This window comes from Podarcis vaucheri, assembly GCF_965113315.1.
Source record: "Podarcis vaucheri genome assembly, chromosome: 2".
NCBI lineage: Eukaryota > Metazoa > Chordata > Lepidosauria > Squamata > Lacertidae > Podarcis > Podarcis vaucheri.
The window spans coordinates 128974376-129001024 of NC_138760.1; the positions used below are offsets into that span (position 1 = coordinate 128974376).

The window sequence follows — 26649 nt, forward strand, 5'->3', positions numbered from 1 at the left end:
CCACTGGATCTTGCAATGCAAACGCTGCGCCACTTTGAAGATCCCCTTTGGTCCTTTGCACAGGGGCATTTCCAGCTCTCTCTCCACCATTTGGGGAACGTGCCCCCCCCCGCACCCTCAAGCTCCCCGCGCTAAAATACAACACCGGGATGTGTGGGGGCTGGATGAATCCTCAGCAAGCCTTCATGGAGGAACCGATGGACGCGAAAGGAGATGTATTTTTCTTCTTCCCCACATTAAATGGGGGGAAGTTGCAACCAGCGGTAGGCAAAGGGGAGGGGGGGGCACTCGGTCCTCCACTGGGCGACTGACCCGGCCGGGCTCTGCTTCCCGGAGAAGCAGGAAATCGCCATTCAAAGGCGGCGGCGTTGCAGAAGCGCCCTGGGGAAGCGCGCGCGCAAAGGAGAGGCTGCAAAGCGCCGAGGTGCGACTTTTGTGGGGCAGTGAAAGGAAAGACGGGGGAGGGAACCCAAGGAGGGTTTGTTTGAGGGGGTAATGAAGGAGAAACACCTCCCCCCCCCTCGCCACCGCCTCCCACGCGGAGCACTTTTCCCCGGGAAATGCGCGGGGTGGGGTCGCGGATGATCCGCGCTGTGCACTTGCCTCGTGCGGCCCAGGGTGCTGCAGGATCGCCCAATGCATGCAAGGAACCCCCCCCCCTTTTAAAAGCAACTGCCCCCCCCAGCTCGGAAAAGAAAGGCGCAGCCTTCTGATGGGAGGGGGGAACATGCAGCCCGGACAGGAGAAACTCGCAATGGGGGAAACAGCCTTGCTGGGGGGGGGGGGCGCGGGGTGTTAGACTTGCTGGTGAGGGTGGGGGAGTTGCAGGAGACTTTTGCGCCCCCGGAGCTTTGAATGTCCGAGGTCATCAGAAAGCCTGATGGGTTTAAATTGGGGGGGGGGGGCGCCGCCGCCGCGCTGAGGTCTTGGCTTCTAGGGTGGTTTCAAAGAGCAATGCAATGGGTTTACTTTGGATCCCTGGGTTTTTTGTTCTCAGGAAAAGACTCGGCTGGCTGTGTTTCCTGGAAAGACATTCTCAAAGCAGACTTGATGTCTTCGCTGGAAAGAGAAGAACCAATTCTCCCGGCCTCTTGGGAAGGAGAGAGATTGACAGGTACAGATTTTTGAACCGTCGAGGGAAAAGGCTATACAGTGGTGCCTCGCAAGACGAAATTAATTCGTTCCGCAAGTTTTTTCTTCTTGCGAGTTTTTCGTCTTGCGAAGCACAATTTCCCATAGGAATGCATTGAAAATCAATCAATGCGTTCCTATGGAGACCGTCCGGGGTCAGAGGGGAAGTGCCGCGCGCCTTCCCCTCTGTCCCCTCTTTTGAAGCAAGGGGCGGAGGGGAGAAGATCGCTTCTCCCCGTTGCCGCCCCTTGGTTCAAAAGGGGTCCGGGAGAGAGGGGAAGGTGCGCGCCTTCCCCTCTGTCCCCCCTTTTGAAGCAAGGGGCAGAGGGGAGAAGATCGGTTCTCCCCGTTGCCGCCCCTTGGTTCAAAAGGGGTCGGGGAGAGAGGGGAAAGTGTGCGCGCCTTCCCCTCTGTCCCCAGAGATTGCGGGGCTGGCAACGGGGAGAAGCGATCTTCTCCCCGTTGCCGCCCCTTGCTTCAAAAGAGGTCTGGGGACAGCGGGGAAGACGCGCTGCACTTCCCCGCTATCCCCGGAGCTTGCAGGGCAAGCTTCGTTTTGCGAAGCAAGCCCATAGGGAAATGCGTCTTGCGAAGCGGCTAAGGAAACGAAAAACTCCTTCGTCTAGCAAGTTTTTCGTCTTCCGAGGCGTTCGTCTTGTGGGGTACCACTGTACAGAAAAGGGAAGAGCACAAAGTAGCAAACTTGGGTAGCGTTAATCTTGAGCCACTGTCTCCCTTTGAGGAAAACCCAGAGATCAGTGTTAGAACACAGTCTTTGGATGTAGAAATTCTAAGGTTCAGTCCTGTCTTTGTGCAGTGCAGTGGTTTTCAACCAGAGTGCCCTGGCACCCTGGGCAACACCCACCTCATTCTTTTTCTTTCTTTCCTTCCTTCCTTCCTTTCTTCCTTCCTTCCCTCCCTCCCTCCCAAAGACTTGCACAGCTGTTTGTGGCAGCAGCCCTGGCTACAAGCTTCCCAGGTGAATGGTCCCTCTGGGGCTGGCCAGGGGGCGCTTCCCAGGCCCCTGTGGGGCAGTGTGAGGAGGCAGTGCAAGAAAGTGGGGCAGCTCAGAGACCTGGCCGGGCAACAGCAGCTGCCCAGAGGTCTCCCAAGGAGAAGGGAGAGCAGAGGAGGGTGTTCAAAAAAGGGTGAGGGGCTGCCAGCTCTGCAGGCAAGGGGTGGCATAACTGGGCTCCTGAGCCCCACAGGGGTGCTGCAGAAAGATTGCATTTGGTTGGGAGAATTCTGGGCCCAAAAAAGGTTGAAAACCTCTGCTGCAGAAGGATCTGAAGGCAAGGGAACAGACTGCTGATGTAAAATAGGACATTGACCAGGATAGAATTCATATTGTCCTCCTGGAGGGCAGCATATTCAGAAGGTAAACCCAGCTTTTGGTGTCTGCAAATAACATTAAATAATGCACCAATATACACAAAGTTTGAAATCCTTTGTTTTCTGCTGGAAATTCAAAGAAGTTTTCTTTTTCTCAAAATTCACCCCAGATGATGGGCGGAACAAAGGGAATTCTAGGGAGACATCTATGCTATCATCAGAAACTCCTGCAGCTGAAGAAGGAAAAGAGATGGTTGCAGATGAAAGTGAACTTCAGAAGCACGGAGAAGAGAAATCCTCACCGTCTCTGGAGGTTAATGCCCATGAACCCCAAATCCTGCAGGAAGATGGACAAGGAAACAGCCAGAAAATATGTCCGGTGTGTGGGAAGATATTTAGATATGAATCGAACTTTAAAAGGCATTGCAGAAGCCACACAGGGGAGAAGCCATTTAAGTGCACTGAGTGTGGAAAGAGCTTGAGCTCAAGTTGGAGCCTTCTTACACATCTAAGAACCCACACAGGGGTGAAACCGTTTAAATGTGTGGACTGTGGAAAGAGTTTCAGCGAGAGCAGTACCCTCCTTACACATACGAGAACACACACTGGGGAGAAACCATTTAAATGCACGGAATGTGGGAAAACCTTCAGTAGGAACACTCACCTTACTTCCCATCAGAGAACTCACAGGGGGGAGAAACCTTTTAAATGCATGGAGTGTGGAAAGAGCTATACTGTTAGTAGTGGCCTTACTCAACATCAAAGAACCCACACAGGAGAAAAACCATTTAAATGTACAGAGTGCGGAAAGGGTTTCAAGCAGCCCAGCCACCTTACTGTACATTACAGAACACACACCGGGGAGAAGCCATTGAAATGCATGGAATGCGGGAAGAAATTCAGCCAGCTCATTAACCTGACTTCACATCAGAGAATACACACAGGGGATAAACCCTTTCAGTGCATGGAATGTGGGAAGAGCTTCACTGATAGTAGTGGCCTTGCTCAACATCAGAGAACTCACACAGGGGAGAAGCCCTTTAAATGTACCGAGTGCGGGAAAAGCTTCCAACGTCCCAGTCGCCTTACTCTACATTACAGAACCCACACCGGGGAGAAGCCATTTAAATGCCCGGAATGTGGGAAAAGCTTCAGTCAGCCCGGTCACCTTACTCTACATCAGACAACACACACGCGGGAGAAACCATTTGAGTGCACAAAATGTGGGAAGCGCTTCAGGAAGAATGGAAGCCTTGCTTTGCATCACCAGACGCACACAGGAGGAACCATTTAGTTGCATGGAATGTGCGAAAAACTACTGTAAGCTCACCCAGCTTACCTTACATTACATTAGAGAACACACTGGGCAGAAACCATTTGGAAACGGGGAATGTGGGAGAAAGTTTATTTACAGGAATAGACTATGCCTACAATAACACACACTGGAGAGGAACCCTTTAAATGCTTCATTGCGGAAAGAACTTTTGTGACAGCATCAGTCTCATTCCTTAAGGCCTTTTTTTGCCCTTGGCAGCATTCAACGACACCCCCCCCCCCCGCCCATCCCTCTTGCTGCCTTCCCAAAGCCAGGTAAACAAGGCGCTGGGCTTTGGGAAGGAGGCATGAAGGCTCTGTGAGGGTCCTAAAGTCTTCCCACCTGTCAGGGTGCTGTCAGCAGCTCTTGGCCCAGGAAAGTATAAAGACACGGAAAAGTTTCTTACAGTCCTTTCCCCTCCCCTCCCCAAGCTTACAGAGAGAGGCCATAGAACCCAGCCTCCTGGATAATGGTGTTGTCCCGAGTGAATCTCCACCCCCAGTCTCTCTTCCTCCACTTCCTCACTCGTCATCATCATCACCTCCTCTACAGGTGCTGCTACGTGCCCTCTGTCTTTGAGCTCCTTCCTCTCCTACTTTTAAGGCTTGCCGGGTTCTGGGAGATGGTGGGTCTAGAATGCTTTCTAATGACGTGTCAGCCAGGTGTTGCTCTGGCTCTCCCATGATTTCCCAACTTTCCCTCATCTGCCTCCAAGCCGTTGTAACCTCAAACCCGTTGTAAATCTGTACAATGGTACCTCAGGTTACATACGCTTCAGGTTACACACTCCGCTAACCCAGAAATAGCGCTTCAGGTTAAGAACTTTGCTTCAGGATAAGAACAGAAATTGTGCTCCAGCGGTGCGGCGGCAGCAGGAGGCCCCATTAGCTAAAGTGGTGCTTGGCAGGGGGTTGGACTCGATGGCCCTTGTGGTCTCTTCCAACTCTATGATTCTATGATTCTAAGAACAGTTTCAGGTTAAGAACGGACCTCCGGAACAAATTAAGTACTTAACCCGAGGTACCACTGTACTGTCTTCCTCCTCCCTGAAAGGGTCATTATGGGGCCTCCACCACTCCTCCTCAGCCCAGCCCCTCACACCATCTCCTTCCCAAACTCTAGTAAGCATTTCCCCAGCTTAGGTAAGAAGAGGAGAAGGAGAAGAGTTTGAATTTGATATCCCGTTTTATCACTATCCGAAGGAGTCTCAAAGTGGCTCACAATCTCCTTTCCCTTCCTCCCCCACAACAAACACTCTGTGAAGTGAGTGAGGCTGAGAGACTTCAGAGAAGTGTGACTAGCCCAAGGTCACCCAGCAGCTGCATGTGGAGGAGCGGAGACGCGAACCGGTTCACCAGATTACGAGTCCAGTGCTCTTAACCACTACACCACACGCTGCCAGAGCCTCTCACCTCCTTCCCAAATCCCAACACTTCACTTCCCCAGCTTTCGGATTTTGGACTCCCCTGCAATGTGACAAGGCAATGGGGGGTGCCTGTGGGTTGTGTAGAAGTACTTTTGCAGGAGACTGAGAAAGAGGTGGAAACTAGGCTGTTTTGAGGGTTCCCTTTATGCAGTTTCATTCAATATGCTTGACCTACAAAGGAGATAGAAACCCTAGACCAGAACTTTCCAAACTAAAGGGGTTTGCTTGCAAAACTGAATCACTGTGTTGCGAACTGATGCATGTCCAAAAAGTGTGTCGCCAACGTGAAAAGTTAGGAAAGCTCTGTCCTAGATCTTGGACGTAGACTTTCTTTGGATAAATAACAACAGTATTTGGAAGGAGTTTATACAAAATGTAGTTGCCTATTAATATTTACATATGTATTAGGATAGCAATATCAAATTTATAAAAGAATGTGTGGGTTAGGGCGCTTTTTGTATATTGTATATTTTTTTGGGGGGGTCCCTACCCATTTTTGTGCCTTTTTATCTTCTCTTTTTCTTTGCATCACTTTATTCCGAAAATATTAATAAAAGAAATAAAAGAGAATGATCACAATTTCTCTATATATGTACAAGTGCTTGTGTGAAAGAAATTACACTCACGGATCTCTGCATCTAAACCCAGCAATAAGGACTCTTTATGTTTGCAGTTTCAGGAGCAGAAACCACCACCGTCTGCAGGAGTATGCTTAGGGTTCCCACAAAATTCTTAGTTTGAGTAGCCTACACAACTACACAGGGTTCCTCGCTTGCAGCGACTTCAAAGGTTTAGTCTCTGGCACGCCCTGCTATGTGCAATTGCTATTATTATTATTATTAATACCCCACCCATTTGGCTGGGTTTCTCCAGCCACTCTAGGTAGCTTACAGCATATATTAACTACTTTGCTATGCCTCTGGTGTCTCCCAGCAGGCCTATAGTGGAGCTCCTCCTCTAGCTCTGCTACGGTGATTGAGCCACTTCATCTAAGTCAGACTTCCTCAACCTCGGCCCTCCAGATGTTTTTGGCCTACAACTTCCATGAACCCTACCTAGAAGGACCAGTGGTCAGGGATGATGGGAAACTGTAGTCTCAAAACATCTGGAGGGCCGAGGTTGAGGAATCCTGGTCAAAGTGAAGTCTGTGAATTGCTCCCAAGGCCCCAGGGTCCAGCTCCACTGATGGTTGGGACAACCAGTTACATGTTTAATAAAGCATTTAAAACTGAACCAGCACTGTGGCTCACCTGGTCATATAACAGCACTTTGGAGCGTGCTAATGTGGCAGCTAGACTTGTGACTGAGGAGCAGCCACCGAGACCATGTAACACTGGTCCTGAAAGACATACATTGGCTCCCGGCACGTTTCTGAGCACATTTCAAAGTGTTGGTGCTGACCTTTAAAGTCCTAAAGGGCCTTGGCCCAGTATACCTGAAGGAGCGCCTCAACCTCCATCGTTCAGCCCGGACACTGAGGTCCAACTCTGAGGGCCTTCTGGCAGTTCCGTCCCTGCAAGAAGTGAGGTTACAGGGAGCCAGGCAAAGGGCCTTCTTGGTAGTGGCACCCGCCCTGTGGAACGCCCTCCCACCAGATGTCAAGGAAATAAACAACTATCTGACTTTTAGAAGACACCTGAAGGCTGTTTAGGGAAGTTTTTAACATTTGATACTTTATCGCTTTATTAATAATAATATTCTGTTGGGAGCCGCCCAGAGCAACTGGGGAAGGAACCTTCAGCTAGTAAGCTCTTACTGCCCAACTAACCAGGATGTAAAAATCCTGTCATCGGTAATGGTTAATTGCCTAAATTTTCATTGGTCACCGCATTTCACCTACCAAACTACAGTGGTACCTCGGGTTAAGAACTTAATTCGTTCTGGAGCTCCATTCTTAACCTGAAACTGTTCTTAACCTGAGGTACTACATTAGCTAATGGAGCCTCCTGCTGCCGCACAAAATTTCTGTTCTCATCCTGAAGCAACGTTCTTAACCCGAGGTACTATTTCTGGGTTAGCGGAGTCTGTAACCTGAAGCATCTGTAACCCGAGGTACTACTGTAGTTTGATCCCTTCCAACAGCACCACGGGTGTCATTTCTAGAGCTTTTAAATATCGGGACAGAGCATCAAAGAAAGATGCACTCTCCAAGCAAACTTTCCAGTATATTCACACTCCTGTCTTGGTCCTGTCCAGAGAATGGAAAATGGCAAGATCCCAAGGAGAGCTGGCTTCAGGCACCAGATCCGTGGGCAGACCAACTCTACGTTACAAAGATGTCTGCAAACGCCGCATGCAGACCTGCAACACCAATCCCTCCATGTGAGAATCCCTTTCAGACAACCGCAGTGCCTGGGGACAGTCAGGTTGTGCATCCATTGCAGCGACCACAGGAGGAATGACCTCTGGTGCAAAGAGAAGAGACGCCATGGTTCATCTGCTTTATCTGCCCAAGCTGCAATGGAATAGATCTCTCCACTATCAATCTCTGCAGCCACTGTAGGTTTTCTAACCTTCCAACAGCCGATTTCACCCCCAAAGGTGCACACCTCCCGAAACCGATGGATGCCAACTAAATACCATACCCACAATTAATGTACATAAGCTCCCAGTGGCTCTAATGTTCCTGGACACTTTTATGGCATCTGACAGGGTGGAATGGGGAATCCTCAAGGCTTTCTCGGCACAATTAGGACTTGGAAAACACTTTTTGCGTCTTAACCAAATGCGTTCCACTTTGTGGGCAGCCATTTGCACAAATGGTATGGAGTATCTAATAATCAAAGTACTATAATCAAAGCCAATATGGAGTGACAGATTAGGACCTCCTGGAACACCGGCTGTGTCCTGTACAGCATCCTTAAAAACAGTATTCTTTTTCTGTGGTATCTGAAATCTGCTTTATTTAAAACACATCAACAAAAGAGCAATGAACGCATTTTAGTTTATGAAAGACATAAGTTTAACCCACAAAGTATCAAGGAAAATCAAAGGTGCATTATACATACAGTGGTACCTCGCAAGACGAATGCCTCGCAAGACGAAAGAGTTTTTTGTTTTTTGAGTTGCTTCGGAAGACGAATTTCCCTATGGGCTTGCTTCACAAGACGAAAAACGAAAACGTCCTTTTTCTTAAAACCGTTCAATGCATTCCTATGGGAAACCGTGCTTCGCAAGACAAAAAATTCACAAGACGAAAAAACTTGCAGAACGAATTAATTTTGTCTTGCGAGGCACCACTGTAGAAACTATTAGGATGCCAAGATTATGTGAGAAAATGAAACTATATTCAAGTATTAGGTAAATAGGCTGTTATACATACGTGCTACATCAAGCAACTTAAAAGAAAAAAAAGTCTTATCCACTGCTAAATCCTACCTTGGCCCGTCTAAATTTCCCGGCCCTTTAGGTAAAGCTTCCTACATTTCCATTTTCTCCTGACTGCAAAGTATCAGAAGGGAACAGGCTACTGGGGGTTTTACACGCAGGATAGCAGGAAGCAGTCTGGTGTCCAGGAATGAAGATCATGGATTGCCTCCCATTTTTCTTATTTACATTCTCAAAAAAACTCACGTGGTCCCAAACTTTGCCTCTTCACCTCTGCCATCCTTCCCATCACTTCCTGAAAGTTAGTTTCTACTCTCTCCAATACTAACTTACTTTAACTTCCTTCCTTCCCTCCCTCCCTCCCTCCTTCCTGCAACAATTCACATCTTGCAAAGGACAGGTATATCCCCATCCCAACTAAATCTTCATTTCCTGCCCCAGAAGTTCTGCTAGGTTTTATTGTATGCTTTGCCAAGTTTTGCTGGCTACAGGGAAATGTCAGCTTCCTTGAGACTTCCTGCTGAAGTGCCCGAGAAAGCTTTCATCCCTGTGCTTGTTCTTCATTTACAAACTCATCACTCCCAAACCCAAGAATCACAAAAGAGAGAAACCAGTAGGAGAATACTTCAATCTCCCAAGACATTCTATACAAGATCTCAAAGTAGCTGTTTTACTACAAAGGAATTTCAGAAATAGACTGGAAAGAGAAGCTGCTGAATTGCAACTCATTACTAAACTTAAAACCATGAAGAGACCTGGTCTGAACAAAGACATTGGATTCTTATCTCATTATACATGACTAAGCCATTTTTCACCTTCTCACCCCTTGCCTTTTCCTGTAAGACCTATTGCAGTCGTTAAGAGTCGTCAACAGGCTCATCTCAGCTATCTGCCAATCTCCCATTCCCACCACCCTTCTGAGTAATACCCCTCCCCACCTTCTCACTATATAGAAGGATCTGGCAACTTCTGTTTCAGTGTATCTGAAGAAGTGTGCATGCACACGAAAGCTCATACCAAGAACTAACTTAGTTGGTCTTTAAGGTGCTACTGGAAGGAATTTTTTTTATTTTGACTATGGCAGACCAACACGGCTACCTATCTGTATCCCAAACCCTAGTTAACCTTCCTCTCCCCAATGTTTTCATAGAATCATAGCATCTCAACTCCCTGCAATGTTGGAATTTTGGATAAAGCACCAGACAGATGGTTATCCAGCCTCTGCTTAAAAACCGCCACAACCTCCCGAGGCAGACTGTTCCACTGTTGAAGAGCTTACTGTCAGAAAGTTTTTCCATATGTTTAGTCGGAATCTCCTTTCTTGTAACTGGAAGCCATTGGTTAGAGTCCTACCTTCCAGAGCAGGAGAAAACAAGCTTGCTCAATCTTCGATGTGACAGCCCTTCAGATATTTGAGGATGGCTATCAGGCCTCCTCTCTGTCTCCTCTTTTCCAGGCTAAACATACCTAGCTCCTTCAACCATTCCTCACAAGGCTCGGCTTCCAGACCTTGACCATCCCTTCTAAAATAAGCTGAAGACCCTACAATGTCTGCTCACTTCATTACTATGGGACTGCCTCTCCTGGTATGCCCCGCAGAGGACCTTAAGGTCCATGAATAAACATAATTTAGAGGTCCTAAGGAACTATCGTCCACCATTTCAGTGATGGTTCTGACATGGTAGAATGCTCTGTCCCATGAGACTAGGGCCCTTCGGGATGTAACCTCCTTCCGTTGGGCCTGTAAGACAGAACTATTCCCCCTGGCTTTCAATTTGAACTTAGCCTGATCTTTTATTTCCCTTCCCTCCCCCTCCCCTTTTATGAAGATCACCCGCTCTGAGACCCCACAGCTAATTCTCCCCTGGCCTCCTCGCTGGCCCAAGTAGGACCAATTCAGCCAGCTAGCCCTGGAGATTATCTAATTGATTTTTGAATTTTATTGTTATTCATGTTTTTATACTGTATTTTAAGCTGCTTTTATAATTAAGTGTTTTAAAGTGTTTTAAATTTGTTTAACTGCCCTGGGCTCGGTTTTTGAACTGGGAAGGGCAGGGTATAAATATCCTAGGGTCCAAATTCCCAGCCTGCAGGATCCAGAGAAGCGCAAGATGCTATTACCTCTCTAGTGCAGAAGAAAGATTAAAGTCAGTCCTGTTGAGTTCTCACCAGGGAACGGGGAGGGACCACCACCTTTTCCTTAAGTTGCAGGATGACTGGGGCTGACCCTGATAAGAACTTATCAAGCAGTTCTTTTGCAATCAATTGTGATCACAGTTCGCTATTCCACTACACCTATAATTGACATAGGAACGCTAGTGACAAAATGGTCAAACATTCTATTTTCTACTGTTCATAATACTTTTGCATGTATTACATTGCCGTTCGTTTCTCTCAAATGTTACTGTTTACAGAACTGCTGGTCCAGCATCTAATTGATTGTAGGAAATGAAAGTGTGCTTAGATTTTCAGGTGTCGAATGACCTCTTTCTAACTTCCTTTCATTCTTACGGTGTTCCTTGGGGTAGCTTCTTCCATGTGAAACAAGAGTGCTGTGTCACTGATGCTCTTTTGAGGTTCAATTAATTTGTTGGGATTCCTGCTGGGTGCATTCTTTCGTGGAAGGTAACTCCTGTCCCTGAAGTGCTTTCCCCATTTCATACACTTCTCTTTGTGGGTCCTTTGAGGAAGAGAAAGAGGAGTACTTTCTACAGTAAGGCCTGTACCCTCAAGAAAACTCCACACTGGGCATTCTTTGATGTAAAGGAAGGACATTGCTAACACTAAACTCTTTCTTCACTCTACATTCAAATGTGTTTACTGGTTGTGAAAATCAGACGCTGGACTAAATAGACTATGGGCCTGATCCACCAAGACACTTCTTTATGTGTTCATAGAATCATAGAGTTGGAAGAGACCACAAGGGCCAGCGAGTTCAACCCCCTGCCAATATCCTCTGTGTGTCTTCTTCAATTTAAAGGAAGGCAACTGTTCACACTAAACCTTTCACATTCTCTGCATGTAAAAGCTTTCCCCCCAGAAAGCTGTGTCCCGTGATGCAAAGTAAGCTGAGCTTACAGAAGCTTTTTCCCACATCCAACACATCTAAATGGTTCCTTCTGTGTGTTTTTTGTGGTGTAAAGTAAGGCTTTTCTTCTTTGCGAAGCTCCTCCCACATTCTGCACATTTAAACGGTTTCTCCCCAGTGTGTGTTCTGCTATGAGAAATGAGGTTGCTGCTGTTACAAAACCTCTTCCCACACTCCCTGCACTCAAAGGGTTTCTCCCCTGTGTGGGTCCTGCGATGGGAAGCAAGGTTAACGAGCTGCCTGAAGCTCTTCCCACAGTCCAGGCATTTAAATGGCTTCTCCCCGGTGTGGATTCTATAATGTAGAGTAAGGCGGCTGGGCTGTTGGAAGCTCTTTCCGCACTCCGTGCATTTAAAGGGTTTCTCCCCTGTGTGGGTTCTCTGATGTTGAGCAAGGCCACTACTATCAGTGAAGCTCTTCCCGCATTCCATGCATTTAAAGGGTTTCTCCCCGGTGTGTATTCTCTGATGGGAAGTAAGGTTAACCAGCTGGCTGAAGTTCTTCCCGCATTCCATGCATTTGAATGGCTTCTCCCCAGTGTGCGTTCTGTAATGTATAGTAAGGTGGTTGGGCTGCTTGAAACCCTTTCCACACTCTGTACATTTAAATGGTTTCTCCCCCGTGTGGGTTCTCTGATGTTGCGTAAGGCCGCTGCTGTCGCCAAAGCACTTCCCACATTCCATGCATTTAAATAGCTTCTCCTCTGTGTGGATAATGCTATGTGAAGTCAGATTGATGAGCTGATTGAAGGTCCGTCCACACTCAAAGCACTTAAATGGCTTCTCCCTTGTGTGGGTTCTCTGATGCAAAGTAAGTTGCGTGTTCCTACTGAAGGTTTTCCCACATTCCGTGCATTTAAATGGTTTCTCCCCAGTGTGCGTTCTCGTATGTGTAAGGAGGGTACTGCTCTCACGGAAACTCTTTCCACACTCCATGCATTTAAACGGTTTCAGCCCGGTGTGGCTTCTTAGATGTTTAAGAAGGCTGCAGCTGGAGCTCAAGCTCTTTCCACACTCAGTGCACTTAAATGGCTTCTCCCCCGTGTGGCTTCTGCAATGCCTATTTAACTTTGACTCGTATCTAAATATCTTGCCACACACAGGGCATATTTTCTGGCTGTTTCCTTGTCCATCTTCCTGCAGGATTTGGGGGTCACGGGCATTAACCTCCATAGAAGGTGAGGATTTCTCTTCTCCGTGCTTCTGAAGTTCACTTTCATCTGCAACCATCTGTTTTCCTTCTTCAGCTGCAGGAGTTTCTGACGATAGCATAGAATTCCCATCATCTGGGGTGGGGGTTGAGAAAAAGGAAACTTTTTTGAATTTCCAGCAGAAAACAAACTTTGTGTATATGGGTGCATTATTTAATGTTGTTTGCAGACACCAAAAGCTGGGTTTACTTTCTGAATATGCAGCCCTCCAGGAGGACAATATAAACTCCATCCTGGCCAATATCCCACTTGACCTCAGCAGGCACAGATATGTCTGTTCCCTTGCCTTCAGATCCCTCTGCAGCAGAGGTTTCCAACCTTTTTTGGGCCCATGGCTCCCTCAACCAACTGCAATCATTCTGCAGCACCCCTGTGGGGCTCAGGAGCCCAGTTATGCCACCCCTTGTCTGCAGAGCTGGCAGCCCCTCACCCTTTTTTGAACACCATCCCTTGTGGAGTGTTCCCTCAGCCTCCTCTCCTCTCTCCTCTCCTTGGGAGACCTCTGGGCAGCTGCTGTTGCCTGGCCAAGTCTCTGAGCTGCCCCACTTCCTTGCACTGCCTCCTCACACTGCCCCACAGGGGCCTGGGAAGCACCCCCTGGCCAGCCCCAGAGGACCATTTACCTGGCGAGCTGGTAGCCAGGGCTGCTGCCACAAACAGCTGTGCAAGCCTTTGGGACACAGAGACGCAAGAGGGCATCCGAGGAGGCAGGGAAGGAAAGAGGGACAGGGGCCAATGTTACCTGGGGAGCCCCTGAGCATCCTTCAAGGCACCCCAGGGTGCCACAGCACACTGATTGAAAACCACTGCTCTGCAGAGTTTCAGACTGGGACTCAGTTGATTGCAAGGACAGGACTGAACCTTCGGATTTCTACATCCAAAGACTGTGTTCCTGTTGAATGGTTTCTTTAAATTTTAGGTTTCATTATTGTTTCACAAGATGTGTACAGTGGTACCTCGGGTTACATACCCTTCAGGTTACATACGCTTCAGATTACATACTCCGCTAACCCAGAAATAGTACCTCGGGTTAAGAACTTTGCTTCAGGATGAGAACAGAAATTGTGCTCCGGCAGCGCGGCAGCAGCAGGAGGCCCCATTAGCTAAAGTGGTGCTTCAGATTAAGAACAGTTTCAGGTTAAGAATGGACCTCCGGAAAGAATTAAGTACTTAACCCGAGGTACCACTGTATATCTTTAAGGGCAGGAGCAAATAACATGACCTAGTTTTACAGCTGTGAAGCAGTATAGCAGGTGCTGTTAGGTTATGTTAATTAAGCTCTTGGGTACAGTATATTAAGAACAGCATGAAGCTCTCTCAGTACCCTGGTGGATGGGTTACACTTATTAATATAATGTAATTTAATGTAAAATGAGTTTTTTGTTTTCGTTATTAAACCATGCAAAAGTTACTTTTGCGTTTCTTGAATGTGTGGTCTCCCCAGCACGCCCTCTGCACCCCAACTAATGTGCGAAAAAGCTAACAGTTCTAACACTGATCTCTGGGTTCTCCACCACCACCACCAAGCATAGCTGTCAACTTTTCTTGCAAGGAATCCTATTTGGAATAAGGGAATTTCCCTTTAAAAAAGGGAAACGGTGACAGCTATGCCATTAAGGCAGGGTTGGCCCAAGGTCAATGCAACCCAGGTTTGCAGGTTTGTGTTATTCCCACTAGAACCTTTCCCATTATGGGTTTTTAAAAATCTGTACCTGCCATTCTCTCTCCTTCCTTAGAGACTTGGCAAACTGGTTCTTTTCCTTCCAACAAAGACATCAAGTCCACTGGGAGAATTTCTTTCCAAGGCTAGATCTTTCTGGGAACAAAATATCCAGGGATCTTCTTAATCTGTATATGAAGAGGGATTGAGAAATGAAGGCACAGGTAGAACAAAAATCGTGCTAGGCAGAATGCTCCCCCCCCCTCAAAAAAAGGACCTCATTTGGATTAAGTGATGCAAATTATGAACCTGAACATGTGTGAATTTGAAAAGAGAATCTTCCTTTTCCAACGGAAGACAACAATGTTGTTGTTGTTCTGGAGATTGCAGAGTTTTGAGAAATTAAAAGACAAAGTGCGAGATTGGTTACACTATGCTCAGATCAGGGAGGCTTTTAGTTTGGATAAAAAAACAGGCTTCCGGGTGGAAAAATCGAAATTAGAAACAGAACTGTTAGAACCTAAAACTAAGGTACTTACAAAAATGTATAACTTGCTGTTAAAATGGAACACACAGGATGAAACGGTTAAATCAGCTATGATAAAATGGGCGCAAGACATTGGCTATAATATTACGTTTGCTGACTGGGAACGATTGTGGACCACCGGTGTCAAATTCACGGCATGTAATGCCTTGAAAGAAAATATTATGAGAATGATATATAGGTGGTACATGACCCCAGTCAAGCTTGCAAAAATATACCATTTGCCAGACAATAAGTGTTGGAAATGTAAATAAAATGAAGGAACATTCTTTCACCTTTGGTGGACGTGCCCAAAGGTTAAGGCTTTCTGGGAAATGATCTATAATGAGCTAAAAAAGGTATTTAAATATACCTTCCTTAGGAAACCAGAGGCCTTCCTTTTGGGCATTGTCGGTCAAATGGTGCTAAAGAAGGACCGAACTTTTTTTATGTATGCGACAACAGCAGCAAGAATACTCATCGCAAAGTACTGGAAGACACAAGATTTGCCCACGCTGGAAGAATGGCAGACGCAACTGATAGAATACATGGAATTGGCAGAAATGACTGGCAGAATCCGGGACCTGGGAGAAGAGACAGTGGAAGAGGACTGGAAAAAGTTTAAGGACTACTTGCAAAAGCATTGTAAATTGTATGAATGTTAAGATGATGCAGGATAGAAAATAATCTGGCATTAGTAACTTAGCGGAAAGAGGTACGAAAATAAGCAAACTATAAGAACAAGGTTGAAATTTTGTTTAATATTATGTCAAATTTAAATAGCTAAATATTTGATAATAAAGTTTAAAATTGGAGACATAATATTTGAAAAGTACAAAATAAGATTTGAAAGAAGGCGAAGCACTGCTGAATATAACTTTATAAATGGGAACGCAGGAAAGGGAGATGTGAGGAAGTCCGAAAGGAAGGTTATGGAAATTTGGTTTATTGAAATCTAATTATGCTGTATGTTATTTGTTTTGTGTTTACTCTTTTTTTCTTTTTTTTCTCTATGTTGGTGATGGTGTCTTTTGGTGTTTGGTGATGTATTGTTTAAAACCTTTAATAAATATTTTATATAAAAAAAACAATGTTGTTGTTGTTCTTCCAGAGTTTCTGTCCCCTATTAGACATGCCATGAGCCTTGACAGTGATTCGGAGTCCAGGACTTGTAGCTAGGACCCAGCCGCTCCCAGCACGGCTCATAAACTGCACCAGGAAGTTGCATTAGGGCTTATGGACTAAAAGGCAGCTCCAATGATAAAATTCTCTCTCTGCATGTCATCCCCACTGATGAGAAAATGCAGACTGATACTCACTGGCTGGAGAGCCAGGAGAGGTTCCTTAGCTGGGACTTGGGAGTACCTGACATCACCTGCTCTTGATTTTTCTTTTTGAGTTTTATTTATTTATTTATTTATTAATGCTCTTATGTTACATCAGTAAACATTATCATATTACATCACGAGGCTTATTATAATATAATGTTCAGCATGTATACATAATTTATACAGTGGTACCTCGGGTTAAGAACTTAATTCGTTCCGGAGGTCTGTTCTTAACCTGAAACTGTTCTTAACCTGAAGCACCACTTTAGCTAATGGGGTCGGAGCACGATTTCTGTTCTCATCCTGAAGCAAAGTTCTTAACCCGAAGTAATATTTCTGGGTTAGCGGAGTCTGTAACCTGAAGCATCTGTAACCTGAAGCGTATGTAACCCGAGGTACCACTGTATACAAAGTTTATTTTAAAAGTAGCCCATAGATCAAGACCATAAGGGGAGGACAACATAAGGGTCAGACTGAGTCCAAACCAAAGGCCAGGCGGAACAGCTCTGTCTTGCAGGCCCTGCGGAAAGATGTCAAGTCCCGCAGGGCCCTAGTCTCTTGTGACGGAGTGTTCCACCAAGTCGGGGCCAGTACTGAAAAGGCCCTGGCCCTAGTTGCAACCAATCTAACCACCTTGCGACCTGGGACCTCCAAAATGCTGTCATTTGTGGACCTTAAGGTCCTCCGCGGGGCATACCAGGAGTGCTGGAAAGAAGATAAAGTCCCTACCAGAGAAGGTTGGCAGATCAAATTGATGGATTATGCCAAAATGGCTAAAATGACCGGAAGACTCAGAAATCAGGAAGACCAAAATGTTAACAAGGAATGGGGGAAATTTATAACTTATCTTAAAAACCATTGTAAACAGTTAAAATCTGTTAGTAGGATTGGAAAAAACACTTGTAGTTTCATGGTGAATTTTGGACACAATGGAGAGGAAAAATATTTGGATTATTATAAAATATGCAGGAGGAAAGGACTAACAATAGGCCCCACAAAGGGGAGGAGGGAAGCCCAGGAGATTCTTTGGAATCTTGTTTCTATGTTGTATATCTGATTGTAAAATTTTAATCTGAAAAAACAAATAAATAAATTTATATATAGTGGTACCTCGGGTTACATACGCTTCAGGTTACATAAGCTTCAGGTTGCAGACTCTGTTAACCCAGAAATAGTACCTCGGGTTAAGAACTTTGCTTCAGGATGAGAACAGAAATCATGCGGCAGCAGCAGGAGGCCCCATTAGCTAAAGTGGTACCTCAGGTTAAGAACAGTTTCAGGTTAAGAACGGACCCCCAGAACGAATTAAGTACTTAACCCGAGGTACCACTGCGCATATATATATATATATATATATATATATATATATGAGAAATTACAGGCTAATGAGCTTAACCAATATGCTGGGGAAGACAGGAGTGCCTGGCCTGCTCTGGTCCAGGGGGTCACGAAGAGTCGGACACGACTAAACAACAACAACAACAATATACTGGGAACATTGCGAAAAAGAATTGCTGAAGACAGCAAGGATTTAGAGGAGCATATCTGTTCTTTTGAGGGATAAATATTCGGAATCTGTGCTTTTAAAACGGATGAAGAATGACTTAGAGTTCAGGGTGAGCAACGAGAACACATGAGCTGGGGCTACACAATTGTTCAGGGTGGCTAAAACAGAAAGGGATGGAGAGAAGTTTGAAAATCTGTCGGAAATGATCCTTCATCATTTTGCGTATTTTTAAGCTGAAACGTGGTCAACCCAGCAGGATTTTTTGGGGTTTCCTGCTCCATCCTCCCAGCTCCAAGGGGAGGTGATACCAGCCTTCCACCAAATCACTACTAGGCCCTATAACTAGGTCAGCAAAGACCAAGGAGAAAAAAAATAATATTCAGTAGTCAAGACTGAAGGAGAAAGCAGTCAAGACCGCCGGCTCTGCCGACCCCAATCCTCCTTCCCTTACCTGAGCTCGCTGCTTGGAAATACTAACTTGTTCAAGTTGGTGCATTAAGAAATATATAGTATATATAGTGGTAGTGTTGTGCTGTATTGTTTATGCAAATTGGTTTTCTCTGGAGTTAAAGATCTCACTGGGACGAGCCGAGCTCGTATTTTGCACAAATTGCACACGGTGCCTGTTTGATAATGTGTGGTTTGCTATGCCTAATAAAGGATATTTGTTACAGATAGGTAGCCGTGTTGGTCTGCCATAGTCAAAATAAAAAAATTCCTTCCAGTAGCACCTTAAAGACCAACTAAGTTAGTTCTTGGTATGAGCTTTCGTGTGCATGCACACTTCTTCAGATACACTGTGTATCTGAAGAAGTGTGCATGCACACGAAAGCTCATACCTAGAACTAACTTAGTTGGTCTTTAAGGTGCTACTGGAAGGAATTTTTTTATTTTAAAGGATATTTGATTTATGTTAATCCACCCCAGCGAGGCTGCTTCCCCCATAGCGGGTTCCTCCCTCTCTCTGGGCTGCATATTCCCCCTTCCCCCGTTTTTTTCAGAGCTGGGGGGGGGGAGAGAGAGGTTTTAAAAGGGGGTCTTGCATTGCTCTTTGAAACCACCCTAGAAGCCAAGACCTCAGCGCGGCGGCGGCTCCCCCCCCCCCCCATTTAAACCCACCAGGCTTTCTGATGACCTCGGACATTCAAAGCTCCGGGGGCGCAAAAGTCTCGTGCAACTCCCCCACCCTCACCAGCAATTCTAACACCCCCCCAGCCCCCCCAGCAAGGCTGTTTCCCCCATTGCGAGTTTCTCCTGTCCGGGCTGCATGTTCCCTCCTCCCATCAGAAGGCTGCGCCTTTCTTTTCCGAGCTGGGGGGGGGGTTGCTTTTAAAAGGGGGGGGGGTCCTTTGCATGCATTGGCGATCCTGCAGCACCCTGGGCCGCACGATGCAAGTGCACAGCGCGGATCATCCACGACCCCACCCCGTGCATTTCCCCGGGGGAAAGTGCTCCGCGTGGGAGGCGCGTTTCCCCTCCATTCCCCCTCGTGCAAATCCTCCTTGGGCTCCCTCCCCCGTCTTTCCTCTCCCTACCCCACAAAAGCCTCACCTCGTCGCCTCCTCTCGCCTCCGCAGGAGCGTTTCCCTCCGCTTCTCCAACGCCCCCAACTGCCTTCGGATTGCAACTTCCTGCTTCCCTGGGAAACAAAGCCCGGCCCGGTCATTTGTCCGGCGGAGGACCGAGTTCCCCCCTCCCTCTCTCTCTCTGCAACCCTTGCGCGCGCCCCCCCTTGCCTACTACTGCAATGCAACTTCCGCGCGCTCCCTGCGCTTTCATAGAATCTGTCGAGCTGGAAGGGACCCCAGGGTCATCTAGTCCAACCCGCTGCTACGCAGTAATATGCCGCTGCCCCCCTACAAGGGATCGAACCTGCAACCTTGGCTTTATCAGCGCCGCGCTCTTAACTGAGCCATCCGGGCTCCCCTTTCCCCCACCTTCTTGCGCGCCTGAACCTGTCCACGTTTTGCATTCTATTTTATTTTTTTAAAATATATTTATTAACTTTTCAAAGTTTATACAAAAAAAGACAAAAAACAAAAATACAAAAATTAAAAACGCATATAATTTCATTCTTTTAACTTATTTCTCGGACCTCCTCATACCTCCCCTTTTTGTATTCCAATTCAAATTATTCATTCAGCAAATCCTCACCCTTAATTTTCACTTAATTTTACACCTTTCTTTCTTCTTTCCCCCCCAATTATCTTAATCATTACAGCTGGTAACCACTTACTCAGTCCAACATCAATCTAACATTCACTAATTTTATAATATTTCCCAAGATAGTCCTTAAATTTCTTCCAATCTTCTTCCGCCGTCTCTCTTCCCTGGTTTCGGATTCTGCCAGTCCTTTCTGCCAGTCCCATGTAGTCTATCACCTTCATCTGCCATTCTTCCAAGGTGGGTAGATCTTGTGTCTTCCAGTACTTTGCAATAAGTATTCTTGCTGCCGTTGTTGCGTACATAAAAAAAGTTCTGTCCTTCTTTGGCACCAATTGGCCGACCATGCCCAGGAGAAAGGCCTCTGGTTTCTTCAGGAAGGTATATTTAAATACATTTTTCAGTTCATTGTATATCATTTCCCAGAAAGCCTTAATCTTTGGGCACGTCCACCAAAGGTGAAAGAATGTACCTTCAGTTTCTTTACATTTCCAACATTTGTTATCGGGCAAATGATAGATTTTTGCAAGCTTGACTGGGGTCATGTACCACCTATATATCATTTTCATAATATTCTCCCTTAAGGCATTGCATGCCGTAAATTTCATACCAGTGGTCCACAACTGTTCCCAGTCAGCGAACATAATATTATGTCCAACGTCTTGTGCCCATTTAATCATAGCAGATTTGACCGTTTCATCCTGAGTATTCCATTTCAACAGCAAGTTATACACCTTTATACGTTTTGCATTCTAACACTTGCAAGCTCCATCCTCCAGCAGTTCCCTGACGCCGGCTGCGCTTCCTTTCAGGCCAATACTTGGCAGCCATAAACTCCCACCGTGTCCAATATCCTATAAAAAGCATTAATCGGAAGACCCTGCAACATTTCATCAAAGAAAATAGGGACGCCCTATTCCATCATAGTCATAATTTTATTATTTATACCCTTCCCATTTGCCTGGGCTGCCCCAGTCACCTTGGATAAAAATATAATAAAACATGAAACATTTAAAAAAACTTCCCTTCAGATGTCTTCTGAAGTTGTAGAGTTACTTATCTCCTTCGCTTGGGGGGTGTCTTAATAAAAATAAAAATAAATTATTTATACCCTGCCCATCTGGCTGGGCTTCCCCAGCCACTCTGGGCGGCTTCCAAAAAAAAATTAATACGTCAAACATTAAAAGCTTCCCTAAACAGGGCTGCCTTCGGATGTCTTCTAAAAGTCTGGTAGTTGTTCTTCTCTTTGACATCTGGTGGGAGGGCGTTCCACAGGGCAGGTGCCACCACCGAGAAGGCCCTCTGCCTGGTTCCCAGTAACTTAGCTTCTTGCAGTGAGGGAACCACCAGAAGGCCCTCAACGCTGGACCTCAGTGTCCGGGCAGAATGATGGGGGTGGAGACGCTCCTTCAGGTATACTGGGTCGAGGCCGTTTAGGGCTTTAAAGGTCAGCACCAACACTTTGAATTGTGCTCAGAAACGTACAGGGAGCCAATGTAGGTCTTTCAATGTAACTTCATACATTATTATTATTATTGTTGTTGTTGTTGTTTAGTCGTTTAGTCGTGTCCGACTCTTCGTGACCCCCTGGACCAGAGCACGCCAGGCACTCCTGTCTTCCACTGCTTCCCGCAGTTTGGTCAGACTCATGCTGGTAGCTTCAAGAACACCATCCAGCTTGGTTTCCCCAGCCACTATGAAAAAAGGGATGTCAAGGGTGCAGGTTCGATCCCCACACCGGACAGCTGCGTGGTCCTGCATCTTTCTGCAGGGCCTGCAAGACAGAGCTGTTCCGCCTGGCCTTTGGTTTGAACTCAGTGGGACCCTTATGTCTTCCCTCCCAGTGGCGTAGCGTGGGTTGTCAGCACCCGGGGCAAGGCAAGTAATTTGCGCCCCTAACCCATGGATTTGCACCCCCTAACCCTAACCCCCAGATGTTGCGCCCGGTGCGGCCGGCACCCCCTGCACCCCCCACGCTACGCCACTGTTCCCTCCCCTTACAATTTTGATTTATGGGCTACTTTTAAAATGAGGCTGCTTTTTAAATTGCATTTTAACCTGTATTTTAAATTGCCCCCCATTATGTTTCTATTGTAATTTTACTGGTGTTAGCCGCCCTGAGCCCGGCTCTGGCCGGGGAGGGTGGGGTATAAATAAAATCTATTATTATTATTATTATTATTATTATTATTATTATTATTATTATCATCATCATCATCGCAGGGGGTTGGACTAGATGACCCTCGGGTCCCTTCCGACTCTACGATTCTCTGATTCTATAAAGTCAAGAAACTGGGGCAGCTTGTGTAAATCCGGGACCGTCCCTGGAAAATAGGGACGCTTTGCACGACCCGCTAACGAAGATAAATTCGAAACAGCAAGTGAATTGCACACTTGTGCAAAAATCCAATCAAAACGATTTAGGAGTCAATAGGAGTATAGGAGTATAGCATCTAGATCAAGGGAAATAATAGTGCCCCTGTATTCTGCTCTGGTCAGACCTCACCTGGAGTACTGTGTCCAGTTCTGGGCACCACAATTCAAGAAGGACACTGACAAACTGGAACGTGTCCAGAGGAAGGCAACCAAAATGGTCAAAGGCCTGGAAACGATGCCTTATGAGGAACGGCTAAGGGAGCTGGGCATGTTTAGCCTGGAGAAGAGGAGGTTAAGGGGTGATATGATAGCCATGTTCAAATATATAAAAGGATGTCACATCGAGGAGGGAGAAAGGTTGTTTTCTGCTGCTCCAGAGAAGCGGACACGGAGCAATGGATCCAAACTACAAGAAAGAAGATTCCACCTAAACATTAGGAAGAACTTCCTGACAGTAAGAGCTGTTTGACAGTGGAATTTGCTGCCAAGGAGTGTGGTGGAGTCTCCTACTTTGGAGGTCTTTAAGCAGAGGCTTGACAACCATATGTCAGGAGTGCTCTGATGGTGTTTCCTGCTTGGCAGGGGGTTGGACTCGATGGCCCTTGTGGTCTCTTCCAACTCTAGGATTCTATGATTCTACTTTAACTCAGCAAAACGGTGGTCCAACTTTTCCAAGCCTGACAAGTCATTACTAAGCAGCGGTGGGAAATCTTAAGGCTTGCACCAGGGGAGGTGTTCCTGCTACTCAGTTCTCTTCCTGGGCGAAGGAACTGAGCTCTGGTTCTTAGAGAGGCAGGAAGTTGCCCATCAAAAGGAGGGGGGGAGGGAAGAGAGTATGGGGGGGGGAGAGGCACCCCGCTCACAGCCTGAGAGGAGAAACAGGTTTGCTTAAGGAGGAGGCTGCAGAGGAGGAAAAAGGTGCAATAATTGGGGTGATGGAGGAAATGTTGATTTTTTTGCAGAGGAGGGGGGGAAAGGATGCTTTCCTAGCGGGCAAGGGTGCACATTGTGTGGGGAGGGGGGCCCAATGGCTACATGCTGCTTTCGGGCTCCAGAGCTGGAGGACTGTTATGGGAATTACAGGGGGGGGGCACATCTTTAAAGTTGTTAAATATTTCCAATATTATGCATAAATGTATCCTTTCGACTTGACAGCTCAGGGAAGTTACCTAGCTTTAACCATCCTATAAAATCAACTCCTTTGCCAGTTTCCGCCATTTCAACACTATTTTTGCCCTTGGGGAAAAAACAACTCTTTTTCTCTGCCACCTCCCCAAGCACACATCCTACCCCCAGGAAGTGCCCAGAGGTGACAATCGCTGAGCTGGTTGTTGGCCAAGGAAAGCCTAATCCCATCACCAGACTTGCCAAGGGGTCCAGACATGCAAAGGAAGTTCTATTGTACTTTGGGTGGTGGGACTTCAGAGGTGTTTGCCTTTGCTCATCTTATACCTGGGTCTTGTCCTGACATGTCTGCTTATGCTAATCTTGTACCAAGGACTTGTCTGGACATGTTTGCCAAGGTTAAATTAATGTAACCCCTGTCTGGGTAAAGGTAAAGGGACCCCTGACCATTAGGTCCAGTCGCGGACGACTCTGGGGTTTCAGCGCTCATCTCGCTTCACTGGCCGAGGGAGCCGGCGTACAGCTTCCGGGTCATGTGGCCAGCATGACTAAGCCGCTTCTGGCGAGCCAGAGCAGCGCACGGAAACGCTGTTTACCTTCCCGCCAGAGCGGTATCTGTTTATCTACTTGCACTTTGACGTGCTTTCAAACTGCTAGGTTGGCAGGAGCTGGGACCAAGCAACGGCAGCTCACCCCGTCGCGGGGATTCGAACCGCCGACCTTCTGATTGGCAAGTCCTAGGCTCTGTGGTTTAACCCACAGCGCCACCCGCGTCCCTAACCCCTGCCTACCCCCCCCCCTTTTGTTACATGTCAGTGATGTAGCAATGCTGTATCAATAATGCTGTATTCTGGGATATGGTGGGGAAGTTTTAAAAGTCCTTGTCGCCCCATCTTCAGGATTCAAAATTATTCTTTGAACCTCTTGCGCAGTAAACTTTGGTCTACAGCTATTTGCTCCGGTTGGTGGCTGGACTCCTTTATTCTGCAGGGACCCGCGGGCTCTGCCCGATGAGCTGGGTGACTGAGCAGCCTTGCACCTATATTTTTCCTTAACAAGGGCGAAACACCTTTTGGATTTCGTAGCATTGCAAAATTGGAAGGGGACCCCAAAGGTCATCTGCTCCAACCCATTATTATTGCAGTGCAGGAATTTCAGCTAAAGAAACTCAGTTAAAGCACCCTGGACCTTCTCTCTGCTGAAAGGTGGAGGATGGGGGCCCAGGGAGAGACTCTCAAATGTGGGGGAAAGCCTTTGCGTCCCCCTTGCTCCCTCTTTGAAACTGCAGCTAGACTGAGCTTTCTGAAACCTTTCTCTGCTGGCTTCATTATTTCCATTCTGCTTCCTTTCTCTCCTTCCTCCGCCTGTAATAATAATAATAATAATAATAATAATAATAATAATAATAATAATAATAAATTTATACCCCGCCCATCTGGCTGGGCTTCCCCAGCCACTCTGGGTGGCTTCCAACAAAATATTAAAATACAATAATGCATCAAACATTAAAACCTTTCCTAAATGTGTGGGAGAGAGAGAAGAAAGCTGTCGCCTGAATGTATCACTTTTTCTCATCCTTCCTACAGTTGATTGGGAGTCTCTTAAGAGATTTTGGCAAATCCTGATACAGATCAGGCCTTCCCGCTTGGACTACTGCAATGTGCTCTACGTGGGGCTACTTTTGAAGGTGACTCAGAAACTACAACTAATCCAGAATGCGGCAGCTGAACTGGTGACTGGGAGCGGCCGCCGAGACCATATAACACTGGTCTTAAAGGATGTATATTGGCTCCCAGTAAGTTTCTGAGCACAATTCACAAAGTGTTGGTGCTGAGCTTTAAAGCCCTAAACAGCCTCGGCCCAGTATATCTGAAAGAGCGTCTCCACCCGCATCGCTCAACCCCAGACACTGAGGTCCTGCTCCAAGGGTCTTTTGCTGGTTCCCTCCCTGCGAGAAGTGAAGTTACAGGGAACCAGGCACAGGGCCTTCTCGGTGGTGGCACCCTCCCTGTGGAACGCCCTCCCTTCAGATGTCAAGGAGATAAAGAACTATACAACTTTTAGAAGACATCTGAAGGCAGCCTTGTATCAGGACGTTTTTAATGTTTGATGCTTTATTATGTTTTATATATTCTGTAAGCTGCTCAGAATGACTGGAGAAAACCAGTCAAATGGGCAGGGTATAAAGAAAATTATTATTAGTATTAGTATCATCATCATCATCATTAGGAGCCAAAAGGATTCCCCCACAGGTGCAAAGCGACAGTTGTCTTCAGCAGCTTTATAGTTTTTAAAGCAATGAAACCCAAATTTATATACAGTGGTACCTTGGGTTAAGAACTTAATTCGTTCCGGAGGTCCGTTCTTAACCTGAAACTGTTCTTAACCTGAAGCACCACTTTAGCTAATGGGGCAAAGTTCTTAACCCAAGGTACTATTTCTGGGTTAGCGGAGTCTGTAACCTGAAGCGTCTGTAACCCAGGTACCACTGTCAAAATAAAAAAATCCTTCCAGTAGCACCTTAAAGACCAACTAAGTTAGTTCTTAGTTGGTCTAACTAACTTAGTTGGTCTTTAAGGTGCTACTGGAAGGAATTTTTTATTTTGACTATGGCAGACCAACACGGCTACCTATCTGTAACCAGGTACCACTGTAAAGGATGACCCTCCCTTGGTCCATCTCTCCCCCAGGTACTGGATAGCTTCTCCCTCTTTTGAAGTGCACCTGTGCATCGTGGCAGCTGCTGTGAGAGTCCCATAGGTGGCCCACTTTATGTCTCTCCCTCCATCCAGCACAATGGCTTCAGAGGCACCACCCGAACCCTCTTTTCTTTGGGGAGGAGTAGAAACAGCTTCCAAGCAGCCATCTCAGGTAAGGGAAAGATAATTGGGAATACGCAAAGCAGGCAGTGCAGATGCTTCCCCCTGTCACATGACCCGGAAGCTGTACGCCGGCTCCCTTGGCCAATAAAGCGAGATGAACTGTGCACCACAGATGAACTGGGCACCACAGTTCAAGAAGGACACTGACAAACTGGAATGTGTCCAGAGGAGGGCAACCCAAATGGTCAAAGGCCTGGAAACGATGCCTTATGAGGAACGGCTAAGGGAGCTGGGCATGTTTAGCCTGGAGAAGAGG

The 26649-nt window shown here is 46.6% G+C and overlaps 2 protein-coding genes across 5 annotated transcripts in view; one reads left to right on the forward strand and one right to left on the reverse strand.

The window, feature by feature from the left end:
- The first annotated feature begins 196 nt into the window (after nt 1–196).
- Nucleotides 197–26649, forward strand: part of LOC309527293 (uncharacterized protein) — a 54349-nt gene continuing 27896 nt past the window's right edge. The window contains exons 1-3 of one of the 4 annotated variants that reach the window (XM_082214002.1): nt 197–215; nt 998–1114; nt 26202–26382. In XM_082214002.1, coding sequence (XP_082070128.1) covers nt 26284–26382 — 99 coding nt within the window. In that variant the 5' untranslated portion in view covers nt 197–215; nt 998–1114; nt 26202–26283. Of the gene's footprint in view, nt 216–325; nt 425–997; nt 1115–23223; nt 23305–25290; nt 25307–26201; nt 26383–26649 lie in introns of those variants that run through there. The other 3 variants (XM_082214001.1, XM_082214000.1, XM_082214003.1) reach the window with 3 other exon arrangements.
- Nucleotides 11485–14679, reverse strand: LOC309527397 (uncharacterized protein). Its single transcript, XM_082214237.1, has 2 exons — nt 14542–14679; nt 11485–12904 (listed from the first exon to the last, which is right to left on the reverse strand). The coding sequence occupies exons 1-2, from the start codon at nt 14603–14605 to the stop codon at nt 11637–11639; spliced, it is 1332 nt and encodes a 443-aa protein (XP_082070363.1). The 5' UTR covers nt 14606–14679; the 3' UTR covers nt 11485–11636.